Consider the following 15,680-nt stretch of genomic DNA (forward strand, 5'->3'; position numbering starts at 1 on the left):
AAATTAATTTTTTTTACAATGCATTTGGTTTTATCAATTGAGTTGATAATGAAAATCAACCATCCTAATGAGTAACTAAAGCTGACGTTTTGAGCGTTAGCTCTTCGTCTAAGGGAAACCGAAACGTCAATTGTTGAAACTCTTTACGGAGCCGGGCCAATTTACATTATCAACTCAGTTAGTAAAACCAATTATCTTGTAACAAGCCCTACCGACGCAGCTCTTTATGTATAAGAAAAAGCTTTTTATTTCTGTGTAACTACCCCAAACTTCAAGTTTTAGTAACAGTAAATCGTCGCGGAAAAAGAAAAAACAGCCATCGTCACTGATTACCTTTTAAACTTATTTGATTACATTAAATAGTTCGTCAGGTCATATCTCTTCATATTCCTGACTCCGGCGCTGTCCAAAGTTGCGAAAGATTTTGTGGTTGGTCTTCATGTGGGCCCTGCTGCGATGGATGTTATCGACTCTAACCAGGTTGGAGGAATTCCGAGATCTTCTACCCTTCACGCCCTAACATCCATGGTGCACAACTGGAAGACAGCTACTGAAAGTACTGGAGCTGCTGTGAGAGTTGTCCTCTTCGATTATAGGAAGGCTTTCGATTTCATCGACCACACCCTGCTGGTGTGCAAGGTCTTCAATTTGCCAATCCCTAAGAGCGTCGCCCACTAGGTTGCAGACTTCCTGATGGACCGACAACAACGTGTCAAGCTATCTGCAGAATGTTTCTCGGAATGAGGCCCAGTCCCCGCTGGCGTCCCCCAAGGCACCAAGCTGGACCCTTGGTTATTTATATTAGTGATAAATGACCTCAAGGTCTCAGGCTTTCAGACCCGGAAATACGTGGATGACACTAAAGTAGCCGATCGAGGTCGTACCGCGAAGGCAGCCGGGTAACATCCAGAGTGGTGTTCACGCTGTTGAGAACTGGTCGTGCGAGCACAAGATGACCTTTAATGCCGACAAGTGTCAAGTCATGAACATCGACTTTAAGAAGAACAGGCACGCGTTCGAGCCTGTCATCGTTGATGGGAAGGAACTCTCTATTGTCAACTCCGCTAAGATTTTAGGAGCGGCCCTGTCCAGTAAGAGATTATGCCTCTTGGTTCTTCTTAAAGAGCGGGTTTAAACCCTTACTACGTTGTCAATTTTTATCGCTCAGTTGTAAGACCTGTTCTTGAATATTACGATTCTTAGCTCGGGAGATTAACCTAACCTAACTTAACAAGCCAAGTGGGAGCTCCCAGTTGGCTTGTTAACTCAGCTAGTAGAGCGCGCACCGGTATCGCAGAGGTCATGGGTTCAAATCCCATACAGACCTGAATTTTTTTTCAGGCCTTATTTTCACTACTGCTCAAGTAGTATTCATTACTGCGAAGATCGCTTTCACATTCACATAACCTGTGCTATAGTAATTTTATCTGTATGTATTATAAAAGAATAAGCAATTTAGCCTTTGGGCTGCAATGTGATATTTCAATAAACTATCTATCTATCTAAATGCGTGGGTAACGGAGAGAAAAATTTCAGTCACTAGAACTAAAGTTTAAGGGCGGATTATTACTTCCCATATTTTCGATTTAGAGAAAGACCTGGCCGATTAATTGACCGATAGAAGTCGTTCAAATTTGCATGTAAAGCCAGTGGATTAATATCGTTCCATTCTCTGACAAACAAAGCAATTGTGTTATTCAACAATATAAAATTCAATCGTTTGAGACAAACGATCGTCATTAAACTTTTGCCTCCCCAACCAGACCTCTTGGAGTGTTTCTTAGCTCGTTAGGGAACGAATCAGCATTAGCATTAATTGATTAAAAATACATTGTTCTTAAGAACGAACTTGGAGCTCCATGAACAACTCATGCGAGCCAAAGAATCTCAATTCACTTTCTAGAAGGAATAGATATTTAAAAGTCTCCCTTCTATGACTAGTTACCTGATATTGAATGTCAAAAACATGGAGTTCAATACTTAGCACATTAAGAACTGAAATTATGACTCATTTGATTCTTTCTGAAATAGTTAGACTGGCATTGATGTTTTATCAACTGACCAAAGCTAAATCAATGGTGAATTCAATATGCTCAATTTCGTTGTATGGATGTTTCTTTTTCAATTCTTACTCTATTCTGTAGTTTAGCGTTGATTCTAAATACCACAGAGCTCTTCCTCTCCAGAACTGGTGCGCAAATATCGACACTCTCTCAAAGGTTTCCAATCATCTTCTTGACAAATTTCCAAACTATCTGGCAGCTGTGTGTCATTGTATTTCTTCAGTCCTGTTATTCCGTTGGACGTGGCGTGTATGTCAGGAAGAGGAACTGTAGAACTAAAAGTTGAGAATGTTTTACTTCTAGACCTGAGGGGAACTGGCTCTATTTCGTCCTCATCGGACTGCAAAGAGAGTGCGGAAAGCAAACGCCTTTGCCGGTTACTTCCAACAATTTCTTTCCTTCTTGGCTTAGGAGATTGAGTTGATTCTCTTGCTGAAGCGGTTTTGTTTTTCCATTTGTTCAGCGCGTTTTCCAACTTCCCAGAAGACATAGGTGTTAGATTGACCTCTATTTTTTTCGGCATATGAGATTGAGAACATTCTTTAGACAAAGCTGTTGCCTTTTTCCATTTCGTAACTGAGTTCTCCAAGTTTAAGCTGCGAGAAGAGGATGGTCGACTTTGACTGGTTTCTAAGCCCCTTGTCACCTGACGTTGTAAAAGATGTTCCTTTTTCTTTAGAAATAACCTTTCCTCTGAACTTTTCTCTTTCTCTAAGAGACGAGACTGTTTCTTAAGAGTCTCTTGGTTGATGGCGTTTCGCATTAGTAAGGTCCTTTTGGTGTTTTTCGATAGAAGTACCGGTGGCTCTTCATGATTCGCATTCATTTTGTTAGTTGTAAACTTCACGAGCTTGCGTCGCCTTGAATTATTTCACTGCATCTGACACAAACATAAGACACTGAAACATTAATATGTGATATTTTAAGTGTATCCGCTTTTTCAGTAACGACATCCAGTCCAATATCACAAAATAGACAAAACAATTGCAATCATAAGAGCTTAACGTCACGATATACGAGTTACGTAGAGTGCCGATCAAACTAGCATGAGTTTAAGAAAGACTGCGTAATAATAGTTAAGAAAAACTCGAAAGAAGCAGAAGTGAGCCAAGAGGAAATAAGGATGGCCAAAGCTGCATAACATTGACACGGACCGCATTGCAAACGGTGAAATTTTTCCAGATGCACCCACCGTGACAAAGACGTAACTACCTTACTTCATTCTCTGTCTTCCCACTCAAAAAGATGCCTTATCATACTATCATTTCCGTTGTTGATTTTTGCGGTCATCTCAGAGAGGAAACCAAAAATAACTCTTCGTATTGTGGGAAAGTACCAACGAGGAAAGAATATACTAAAAACACATGCAACAGCAACCGGCGAATTCAATATGAAAATCGGTTTCCGGTGGTGCACCAAACAAGGTTTATGAGCGTATTTAATTATTTGGTTGTTAGTTAATCTATCTGAATCAATCTTGCTCAAAAATAACCTTAGTAAGAAAGATGAATAAATTAAAAGAGAGATAAAAAGATTCGGTTGTTTTGAAAACGAAACTTCGTAAGCTTTCTTTTACCATTGCTTTGAGCTGAAGGGTTATTTATCGCGTATTGTGTAATCGTTCTCAAGTGCCTGACAAGGACGATGTATCATGCCACTCCGATCGTGAGTGCAGTCCGATACAGCGACAAAACGGCGTAGAAAACTATTGAAGGACTGAATGACGCCTTAGAAATCAAATTCCTCTTTTCTGGGATACTTAAGACAAATCAAAACGCACCAGTTGCATGACTTTGCTGTTCTGGACAGAGAAAAGATTAGGGTAGCCAATATATCGATAAGTTCGTAAACAAACAGTTTGAGAATAACAACAGAAAAAGGAAATACAATCAAGAGCCAATATGAAGCTATCACCGTTCTTATACTTCGACTGACGATGAGAATATAAATTTGGGTTAGAGATGGATGTCTGTGTCAGGGTGTAAACGTGAGTTCGATGTATTCTCCATCTTTGTCATCTTATCGTCTATGAAAACATTTAGTCTTTTAATAATATTTTTTTCTAAATTCAGGAGTTTGCATTTATTAGTGTTATTTTATACCCTACCTAGGCCATAAAGTCAGATATAAGAACGTTCTAGCAAAGTTGTTGAGGCAGTACATATACTCAAACCACAACCTGAGATTAGGGCAATAAATTCATTCAGTAGCATGACTACGTGGGAACTGCGAACGATACAAAAGCTGACATCACGGAGGCCAGGGCAGTCATAGTCAGCCAGCAGAGATTAAGCTTGTACAGGTTTAGAAGTGACCAGTACGCAGTATGTCACTGTTCTGTTCAAACGTTCTCCTATGATGGTGTTCTTTTGCTCCGCTCGTGTGCATGTGTTTCATTAAATGCCATATCTTTTCGATGTGTAGAGCAATTTTTCCCAAGAAAACATAAGACTGCCGCTTATTAATATGTATTTGATTAATATGAATGACTTTAAAAACTGCCCATAGCTTTTACATTGATCAAAAAGTAATTTGTTATGATTACTCTTAATCAGTTCAGATACTTCTGGTCTGCTGGCCCTGCCGTTCATGGGCTTTTAGAATGAGTCAATTTATGACCAAATTTAGTCAGACAAGATCGGATAGGAAAATCCTCCTTCTTACTTCAATTATGACCTAAGGTACAGTCAAAAATTGTCCATGCATGTTGATACATTCCACAATTTTTTCCACCATCAAGATCATTTGCTAAGTTCTCCCCTCGCCGATACAGTGCGCAAATACCGACAATTCTTTAATTCTTTCCACTCTTCATCAGTAATGGCATCTTTATCAAAGCTTGGACGTCCAGTATCCAGCTGAGTGTCAGACAGTTTCCAGGGTCGTATTGTGTCCCTGACTATCTTGCCGCCTCTTTTCCACTTAAAGGCGGCATTTATATCTGGAAGAGAAGTTGTGACACCGCCATACTCGGGGCTTAGTGTTGATAACGCACGGTGCCTGGAGCGAGGACTCAAGCTTAGTTCAGAGTGTTTGTCAGCGTGGTCCGTGAGGCGTGGAAAAGAGGAGGATAATAACGTTTGTTTCCCTTTGTCGGCATCAATTTCTTTCCGTCTCATATGAGGGGACAAATTTTGTCGCGCCAAGTTTGGGTCACTTTTCCATTTGGTGACAGCTTGTTCTATGTTTAAACTTCGAGACGATAATGGTCTTGTTTCAGAAATCTTTGAACGCTGTTGTAAAATATATTCTCTTGTTCTCTGGTATAATCTCTCTTCTGCCTTTCTCTGCTTTTGAAGCATTTGTGACTCTTTCTTCAGCGTTCCGTCATCAATTGCATTTCGAACACGTAGAAGTTTAACAGTGGACTTTGATAACAATGCCAGGGTTTCTTCATTGAAGCTCGATTTCATTTTTCTCAAGCTTAGTGTGGCCTTTCCTAACACAGGAAACGTTTACGAAGAATATCAGTGCTTCTGACAGAAACGAGTCTTTATCTCAGAATTCGTCACGTATATACATGTCATGTTTAGCGCTGGCGCTGTCAATAAAAACAATACAGAAGCGTCATCAGTGACGCCAATTCATAACAGCCTTTGTTATTTGTTTGAATAATACCACGCAAACATTAACTGAAAAATCATACGAACAAAGAAACTTAAATGTTTTTTTCTCTGATATTTACTCTAAATTGACAGATGTGTGACAGGTGCTCCACATTTACAAATTGATTCATGTTTAGGACTTAAGTAAAGTTTGCGTAAAATTACTTAAACCTAAGCAATATTTATCATAATCATCATCACTAACTTCCTCTTCTTTTTTCTTCTACTTTTTCTCCTTCTTCTTCTCCTCTAGCGTCGAGTTCTTTTTCTTCCTCTTTTCATCTTAATCTTAACTACGTTTACTAATTATTTTCAACCGATTATCATTCCCTCAGACCGTTTGTTTTTCCTATAATCTCGTAAATTCGTGTCTCTTCCTAGTAATAAAAGCACTGCGTTCAAAAACACCTTCGTTATTCCTGGTTAAACCAGGAGGCAAGTAACTGACCTCTGGTTAAACCTAGAAACAAACCTTGTTTATATCAACTCAGAGAGATGAAACGACTTGTATTAATGCGAAGTACTGAAGAACCTCATTAACTCGAGCCTCGCGATAACTGGAACCTCAATCCACCGTCCTTGAAAATAATTTCTTACTAATCCACTCATCATTCAACCTGAACCCTCTCATCAACTGCTCTTCTTCCCCCACCCCCACCCCCACCCCCACCCCCTTGGCAGTTCGAGTTGGCCGTGCTCCATTTATGGCACACCCGTAATTCCAGTACTGAGAATGAAATCATTTCTGTCAAGTTTGTAAGAATTAATATCGTTGAGCAATGTTAGAGTACAAATTTGTTACGTACTATATCTGAATTTTTCATCAAATACACGGCTGTAAAAAAATCCCAAGTGCCAAACATTTTTTAACATTCAGTATAAACATTGTGTAAATTCCAACATTTTCTCCTGAAAATCCCGAGACTAGATATTCAATGTGTGGCCCTTTCTTTAAATAAGAACGTGAGTCGAGATAAATCGTACTTCCGGTTATTTATATTCCTTGTTTTTTTGTTGTGTTTTTTCTTTTTCGCATAACAATGATGTTTAATGTTGGTTTTTTTATCGACCCACTTAATCAGTAAAAAAACAAGTTAGCAACACAACCGGATATGCTGAACTTACTCCCCCGTCTTTGTTTATAACAGGCATCTGTATGAAGCCCTTATATCAATCTGCGAGAAGAGTAAAGTCTCCTTCTTTTTCGTTTTATAATTTACAGAGTGGAATGAGATGCGGCAAAGAAACCTTGAAAATAGTTTGTTGATATACTAATTGAACGCCACAGAGTTCAGATATTGAAAAACCCAAAAAGAGCGAGAAAAGTACAGATAAATATAAGATAAACCATTCATTGAGCAAGGATGTGAGTTGACAAGCTTGAAAATTTAGACTGAATTTTATCAGGACCTCTAACTAAACGACTAGCTGTGGTGTGCTAAGAGAAATTTACAGATATTCGAACAGTCACGGCCATCAGATTACGCCAAGCCGGTAAATTATTGATCCTTTTGACCGACTCAAAATACGGATATCATTTCAGACTGAATAAAGAACACCATCGTTCCTAAGGTCACTGAATTCACTTCTATCCACCAGACCTCAAATTTAGTGTTGTCTAAAGTGTTCAATTTGAGCATTTTCTCAACTAAATTTACATCTGGTCTCTTTGGAGATATGCCTGGACTCATGAGTCTCTACTGTGAGTGGCCATTGGCAGACTATTGAACGTGACACCTTAGCTAGCTACTTGTGTCAACCAAAAACAACATGATTTTATTTGTTCCACTCATGACGACGTATCCATTGTGAAGGTACTGCTAAGGTGTGCATGTTGTTAAGAAAGGTCACGAACTTCAATAAAAATTAAAGAAAAAATTGAAAAAAAAAAAAAAAAGATAGAGGGTACCAACTACCAAAAGGTCAACAGGGTCTAGGTCATTTGACAGAGCAAAACGTATAAAACCAAAATGTCAAAAGAACACATGTAGAAAAGGGCGGTATGATCACGAAACGCTTGTGATGTTTACACATGAGTAACTTCATTTAATATTCTTGCTAAGCTTCTTCTTTTAACCTCTTAACGCCTTCAGGAGGAAGTTCCAACTTGAAGAACTTGAATTTTTGTGGCTTATTTCAGTCAGTGACAGGAAGAGGTATTAACTGAGGACATAAACGTGACAGTACGACGAGAATGTAAAATGAATATGTTACATATCTTTATTTGTGTTATTTACAGTGTCACAAAAATTTTCTATAATGTACTTTGAATAAATTTATAACCATCGTATGATCGAATACATATAGCCGTATAATGAGAAAATTCACTTGAACACTCTCATCGTTTTATCGTTTTTTGTAATATTAAAGAAGGTAAAAACGGAAAGCAGATCTTTCCGAAGGTCATCATTACTACAAAAATAAATAAACTGAGCTGAGCTTTGTTGTTGACATCCCAATGTGAGATTCCATGAGAGCTAAGATCGTATTCTACTCATCTGAACCACGAAGTTTGTAGCTGTCCTAGGCATAATAAGTAAGAAAATATAAAGTTAAAAGCACGATAGTGGTGGAGGAGTAGTTCCTTAGTTTTCGACTCTTCCGTTACTATCGCGTGCGTTTACCACCGCCCTTCGATTTACCAACAGGTCACGTACGTACGTAGCTTGGGTTGGGAAACTTCTTACCAAAAGAACCTCGAAGCGTGCGAAACGTCCACCAAAATTCTTAGATCACACACAACAGTGACCAATCAAATCAGAGCCTGATGTAGTTTTTTTCGCTAATGGGCGACACGCGGATCATAGTTACATTTTTTTTGCCTTTGATCTTGGTTACCTGCGCAAATATCTAATCTTTCGCAAATCTTGCCAGTCGTCAATAACAGAAGTGGAGACTTCAGTCTTCTTTTTGCCCTGAGAAGAAACTGGCCGTGGTGGGTTTGTGTCACTGTATTTCTTTAATTTCGTTTTTCCAATTGAACCTCCATGTATATCTGGAAGAGAAGTCGAAGTACTTTCATACTGATCCAGTGAAGAGAATGTTCCGCTCCTTCTTTTGGCTCCTTCAGAAAGCAAGGGAAGCCAGGGCGATAGCAACTTCTGCCTCCCGCTTTTTTCATTCATATCTTGCGTTCGCGCTCCGAGAGATAATTCTCTGTTCAAGTCTGTGTCACTTTTCCATCGACTGACATTCGTTTCTGGCGGAATCAAACTTCTAGAGGACAAAGGTCGTTGACTCGAAAGGGTCCCAGAGTTTCTAGTCGCCTGTCGTTTTAAAAGAATCTCCTTTTTCTTGAGGAATAATCTCGCTTCTGAATTCTTCTCTTTCTCTAGCAGTCGAGCCCGTTTCTTTAACGCCTCTAAGTCGAGAGCATTCTTCACAAGTAAAGATTTTGTGATGTTCTTTGACAGAAGGATAGAAGCTTCTTCGTCGTAGCTATTTGTGCTCATAGTCTTTGAGTTGTTGGTATAATTTGCTTGTAAAAAAATATCTCTATCACTCTTGTCGTCTCTACTTGGAATTGTCTAAAGATAAATAACCCATCGAGGACCTTTCATAATGTTTTTGTCAATATACGGAAGCGACGGATTGGCAATGAAAACAAAGTGACGTGAAAAGAATTCCATGGCGTGACGTCATGTCAGCACGTGGGTGTTATCATACCATTTCAATGATCACGATCTAAGTGTCTAACTTATAAACCGATTTAAAACAAAGTGGCGAAGTTGGCATACTTGAAAAGATCATTCACGTTTGAAAACACCCTTCCTTAAAATTGAGCGTCATTGTCCATCTTTGAACACATAAACTTTTTGGTAGGCGGGAGAAATATTTGTCCACGAGGGAGGATTTAGGCCGATCAAATATTTTCTTGGGTATGTTGCTGACGACCTTTATTATTTGAAGCGAATCAAAACAGATTGAAATCAAGTCATTTTAATGGTAATCCACGTACAACAGAACTATCTACCTGCCCATAATAACAGAGAAGAAAGCAATCCCTGTTATTATCCAACATATAACTAGACGTAACAAGATTCTCGCAAAACCATCCTTTTAAAAGTTAATTAAACATTATTACCGAATAACAAGTTTTGCAATTTCTACAGGAATCGTGTGATTCAGAAACCATGCCATGACTAGAGTGGAAAAAACATCTTGCCCCAGTGAACAAGAAAGAATTTCTCGCTATGCTCGTGGCCGACCGATATAAACGTGAAATTAGGTAACAGTGATAAAATACCGAGGGGGTGGGAAAATAAACATATACAGAAAACCGCACAAAAATAAATCTTTTACTCTAGGGAACATAAACAGGAACAAACAAACACAACCTACACTTCTTCAATGTCACGTTCATCTGAACACACTGGGTATTTCATGGGTCATTAAAGACCACTTAAGATCACTTAGGGGTACGCCGTTTTCACAAAAAACAAATGCGGGTAAAACTTTGTTTTACTGTCTATTATATTAAATAAGAGTAAATGAAAGATTTACAGCTCTTCAGTCTCTCTGGCTTTTCTTGTATTAAAATCCATAGTGATCAATTCATTTGTTGCATATATAGCTTTTCAATGTTTGAACTACCCAGCTTTAATAACAATGTTCTGCTTATAATATTACTGCTAATTTCTCTGGGGTCACGTACTGTAATAATTGAAGACAAACATTATGGCTTTTCTGGGCCTCAGTCGTTGGGGGGGGGGGGGAGGATTTTAACAAGGGATCAAAGGCTTGGAGGACGTTAATCAAAGCCACCTGTACCCTGTTTATCTTAGATACATTGAAATAAAACGGAATAAGTATTTGCCGTAAGGAATCGCGACGGCAAATTCAGGTCGGCAACTAATCTCACTGTGACCTTAGAGAGCACATTAGGATAGCTTTACCACCCAACAAGGAAGCCAATTGGTCAAGAAGTCATCAATTAGAAAGAAACCTGTCTCCAGCTATTAACTGTAGACTTTTAGACTATCAATCTAATATCTTAAATCACAAAATTCGTTCTCTTAATCTCTGTGATTTTCTAAGCTCCCTTGGAAAGAGCAAGTGCTCAGTCTAACTAACTCACTAAAAAAATCGATGATCCTTAAATCAAATTGGAGAAGCAACATCGTTATATCTGGCGGCAAACGTGTGCCCCCATATAGCGCGCAAAGGGGTGTTTTTAAGGGAAAAAAAAGCTGATGTAAAGTAAACTCTCGTTGACCCGGCTCCTTCGTCTCTCATTTCACTAGATTTATCTCTTAATCATAAAAATTACAATTTCCTCGATTGTGATTGGTTTAAAAAACTCTTATTTTCCACTAATTCACTTGCCAAGTTGTTATCGGAAAGTTTGCCATCGGACAGTTTAGTAAGCCAATCACATTCAAAGTTGTAGTTTAAATCCACCGATCTCAACCTTGGTTGTTAGTCTTTTAATGTAAATTTACCATTTCTTTCATAACTTGGCATTCTTCTTTTTCTGGGAAATTGGAATTTTTATGACTATTTGCTAGTAAGACTTCCTGTATCACTCGTATGATTACAAACCGATTCGAACTCCACTCAGTTCCATCAAAATTACCTAAAAAGTATTTGACATCGTAATGGCGCCAAAACCGTGATTAGATAAAGACAAGAGAAAATAATGGGACATGGTTTTCCCTTCATACAAAACATCAAAGCAATTATCTTTGCATACTCTGTTACAATCTCATTGAAATCAAATACAGCAGTGAAAGAAAGAATATGAGGAAGCTGTTTGCACTACAATTACCGCAAAAAGTATTACATGTAGAGTTTCATTTTTGAGTGTGAGACAAAAGCAATAATTTCATTGATGGAGTCCTCAACGTACATATATCTTCCAAACACCACCTGTCGAAACAGTGCCGTTAAAATCATCGCATTCGAATCTCTTCTTTTTTGGTGAAAGCAGCCAATGATATTTGTACCAGACGAGAACCACCTGACGATACAGCCGCTTTTCATAGTCTTGAGTGCGGTCACCCCATTTGTTTGTGAACGTATTGGTAGAGTTACCCCCCCACTCTTTGCAGACTTGTGACATAGCTGAGTTATCATCTTCCATCCTCACAAACGAGCCACAGGCATCCGGTCGCGCATCCGTCTGACCGCTAAAGTACTGGACAACAGCTTCACCGGTACTGTTAGCGGTCGTGGTCACGTGGAACGTACGTCCCTGTTGTTTACTACAGAAGAATCGCAGCTGAGTAAAGGACACATTCGACCTGAGTTCTTTCATGGCGCTTCTGTTGAGAACAATGTTTCCTTCATTGTAGAGGCTAACTTCATCGTAGGACCCCTTGAGGGAGGGTCGAATAGGTTTTGCGCCCTTAACGATGTTGGAAATGAGAAGCCACCCACCTGAAAACCAGAGATATTGTCTATTATCCTGTTGGTTTTATTCAATTGTTCATCTTTTTCTGTATTTCTATCTCATTTTTTGTATTTTCTGTTTTTAACGAAAAATGACAAAGATGAAATTTCTTTTTCAAATTCAATAGAAATAGCCGTATTTAAGATCAAAATTGGTCTATGAAACAATTTGTTTCAATTTGGCGAAATATCGGGCAATTTTGTTCCCTCGATTCTGTAAGCCCATGACACAATTGCGAAAAAAAATTTTATCCATGAAGAGAAGGAAAAAGAAATTTAGCTTCACTCAAACTAATCACAAGTTATTTTCTCCTTGATAACAAACCTCCATCAGTTGTCATGTCACAGTAGACTTTGAATGGCTTTCCATTCTTTGCAGGGTCGATCCAGTATTCCCCGTCTCCTTTGGAGTCTCCCACGTCCCGGATGTTCTTGCATGAAAGAGCAGGATAACGATAAATCCAGCCTATTCCTTTAGTTACGTAAAAAATAAACAAACAAAACAAGAAAAATAACACATAATCGTTTGATCTTTTTAGCTTTACTACGACAAAACGATAACAGTTTTAGTTCCAATGATTTCAGTCCCCCATAAGATATGTCGCTAAAACCACAAATGTTTACTTGCTGGAGATCCGAAAATTTAAAATTTTTAGAAATACCATGAAAAATTAGAGCATTTTGGAAGGAAAGAAGCACTTCCCAAATTAGTTTTGAGTGAAAATAGCGCCGAGAAGAAAAATTTTTGCATCAGTTGGCATCACGGGTATAAGGCAAAAATTGCGCTAATTCGCTATCATTAAAAAAAACCAAAGAAGGAAAAAGTTCGGCATTTCTCATCTTTCCTTCTTTACTTTCCAATTGTTTTCAAGCAATACGAATAATGGTTAACAATTCGAGCCAGGGAGCAAGCTTACTCTTAATTGTGCGGGTCTTTCATAGCCATCGACAGATTTTACCTTACAGCTGCTTTTCGCTCAGTGCTTTTTTAAAATGTTTTAAATTTTTAGAAAGACCTTCACTTGAAAAATGAGAGCATTTTGGAAGGAAATAAGCACTTGCCAAATGTGATTCGAATGAAAACAGCGTTGGCATCACGGGTCTGAGGCAAATATATGCATTAATTCGCTATGATTAAAAACATGAAAGAAGGAAAAAGTGCAGCATTTCTCGTCTTTTCTTCTCAGTTACTTTGTTGAGCAATACGAATAATGGTTGACAATTCTAGCTAGGAACAAGCCTACTCTTAATTGTGCGCGTCTTTCATAGCCATCGATAGATTTTTTACCTTACAGCTGCTTTTCGCTCATTGTTTTGTTTTTATGTTTTTTGCCTGAGGACTGAATCTTTAATTAGCGCAATACCAAAACTGCCAAATTAATGGTCGGTAACCTGAGGTACTTCTGAACTTAAAACCACACTTTTATCCCTTACAGCGGTAAAGTTTTCCTGATCACAATGGTCCGACCTTTTCAACTTAAAGAAGTAAAACAAATCTTACCGTTTTTATTTTCACATTTTTTTCCCGTCCACGGTATTTTGCACAAACATGAGAACAGGTGTCCCTTTTTGTTTTTGTCATACACACAGGAGCCACCATTAAGACAGCTGGTCAACAAACATCCCTGAAAAAATGAAAAGTTTGGGATGAGCACAAATATCCTGTCAAAAATAAAACAAAAAACAGAAGACACATGCACCTCCCAGTGACAAAAAGTAAGTTCCAAAGGCAGTACAATTACAAAAAGTTTCTACAGAATAAGTACTTCTCCTCAAGCTATCGCTAAAAAAAACTCCTAAGAAATCAAATATAACAAATTTGATAAAAAAATTACAATGCGACTGGCTTTAGAATACACTTATAACTCTTGTAGGTGTCGTTTGATTGCTATTTTACAATTATTATTTAAAATTATTATATTATAATTTTACAACTGATCAAGGCACTACATTTCACTGAAGAAACATTTTTGATAACCAACTGCTTCTTGATAGTAGCAGGTAAGTCAAGTTGTGACATAGTTGTAAAACATGTTTCGACAGAAACTTCTGTCATCTTCCGTTAATTAATGGACAAGGCGTTGGAAGTTGAATTTATATTAAGTATATAAAATGTTAATTATGATAAATGTTGACAACAAGAAGAGAGGCAAAGCATGAAAGTGTGAGGATTAAAAGGATAGTTTAAGATTTACATGGTGTAATTGTTGATTCAAAGAGGGTTGTTCTCTTTGGATCTGAATAGCCTCTTTTATCTTGAATTAAAAACCGGTAAAGGCGTGATCCAAAACGTGGAAGCTATCAGCTGAACACAAAGCGCGACAATGTTCAGAATCTTGCAGATGTTTGAAAATGTGGGAGGCCCTGTCACTGGCTAAGTGCTCTCTAATTATAACACGCCTGGAAAGATGCGTTGTTTATTGTTTTAGTTCTTTTAGATGCGTTGTTTTAGTGTGAAAGACCCTGGCCCTAAAAGGCTCCATAACCGTGTGGTCTATAAGTTTGTATGTGCTGGCTGTAATGCCTATTTCATCGGCGAAACAATATTTACCTTTAACATCAGAGTGAAAGTGACTCCTTCTTGATCATGGAAATGATCATTGTTTTCGTCGATAATTCCGTGCATGTTCAATTCACAAGTTTCTTTGCCGTTCATCTTGGTTGATATTTGGAAGTTTGTTGAAGTGCACCATGGATGTCTCAAGCAAAACTGGCTGCACGACTTCAAACTGACAGAATCGACTTGTTTAATACGATGACCTATGAGGCGCTTATTTTCTCGTGTTGTGAAATATGCGGAGTGAGAAAATCCTGTCACGACAACAAAGGCTTCGAGTAGAATGAGAAACGACGCCTGTATGCCCTTCATAGTTTCTACATGAGCTGAATTCGTAAATGCAAGCAAGAAAACAAGCGTGTTCCCCAACGAGTCTCAACGATAAACCCAAACAACCTAGCCCTGACAACACCTTATAGTCAGGTCTTACAGTTCTGTCAAAAACACATTACGTATAGCGAAACCTCTCAAGCAAGAAACAATTACGACATTTTAATTTAGGAGAATTATAATAGCAGGTGTAGATGGAGACAAAGTAAGTGTGTTTTGTCAGGATCACTGGGGAGAACTTATCGTCACACCTTATCAACAATTAGAATCGAGAAATTATGAAGGTTTTAAAACTGTTCAGTTTTCCCGCAATTCAAAAACTTTATATATAGCAAGTCCTTAAAGTTTTCTTTTAAGCCGGACGGGTTTTGTGTTCAAACACAGGGTCCATTTAATACGATTTTTTAAGAGAATGATCCCAGAAAGCACTTTGGGTAGAGTCCACTTCATACAAGGTGTCATACTTTCCCTCAGATGGCCTTCTTGTATGAGCACTTCATTTGCACTGTTGTAAGTGTTGTAGTGCTAAACTTTCTGATGCTTTATGTTATGTTAGGGGTACGCCGTTTTCATAAAAAAAAGTGTAGGTAAAACTTTGTTTTACTGTCTATTCAATAGGAGTAAATGAAAGATTTAAAGCTCGTCAGTCTCGTTAGCTTTTCCTTTATCAAAATCCTAATTGATCGATTCATTTGTTGCATATATAGCTTTTCAATGTTTGAACTATCCAGCTTT

General features: G+C 38.2%; 3 protein-coding genes across 3 annotated transcripts; all 3 read right to left on the minus strand.

Annotated features, from left to right (window-relative positions):
• Positions 1–223: 223 nt before the first annotated feature.
• On the minus strand, positions 224–4,272 carry LOC113678578 (uncharacterized). The gene has a single exon (XM_027195476.2). The coding sequence runs from the start codon at positions 2,887–2,889 to the stop codon at positions 2,158–2,160; it is 732 nt and encodes a 243-aa protein (XP_027051277.2). The 5' UTR covers positions 2,890–4,272; the 3' UTR covers positions 224–2,157.
• Positions 4,273–7,865: 3,593 nt separating this feature from the next.
• On the minus strand, positions 7,866–9,260 carry LOC113678563 (uncharacterized). The gene has a single exon (XM_027195459.2). The coding sequence runs from the start codon at positions 9,118–9,120 to the stop codon at positions 8,503–8,505; it is 618 nt and encodes a 205-aa protein (XP_027051260.2). The 5' UTR covers positions 9,121–9,260; the 3' UTR covers positions 7,866–8,502.
• Positions 9,261–10,111: 851 nt separating this feature from the next.
• On the minus strand, positions 10,112–15,152 carry LOC149039180 (uncharacterized). The gene is made up of 4 exons (XM_089185975.1): positions 14,610–15,152; positions 13,560–13,683; positions 12,384–12,530; positions 10,112–12,046 (listed from the first exon to the last, which is right to left on the minus strand). Exons 1-4 carry the CDS (start codon positions 14,925–14,927, stop codon positions 11,508–11,510), a joined length of 1,128 nt encoding a protein of 375 aa, XP_089042101.1. The 5' UTR covers positions 14,928–15,152; the 3' UTR covers positions 10,112–11,507.
• Between the last annotated feature and the right edge of the window lie 528 nt (positions 15,153–15,680).

This window comes from Pocillopora damicornis, chromosome 10 (assembly GCF_964200805.1).
Source record: "Pocillopora damicornis chromosome 10, jaPocDami1.2, whole genome shotgun sequence".
Taxonomy (NCBI): domain Eukaryota; kingdom Metazoa; phylum Cnidaria; class Anthozoa; order Scleractinia; family Pocilloporidae; genus Pocillopora; species Pocillopora damicornis.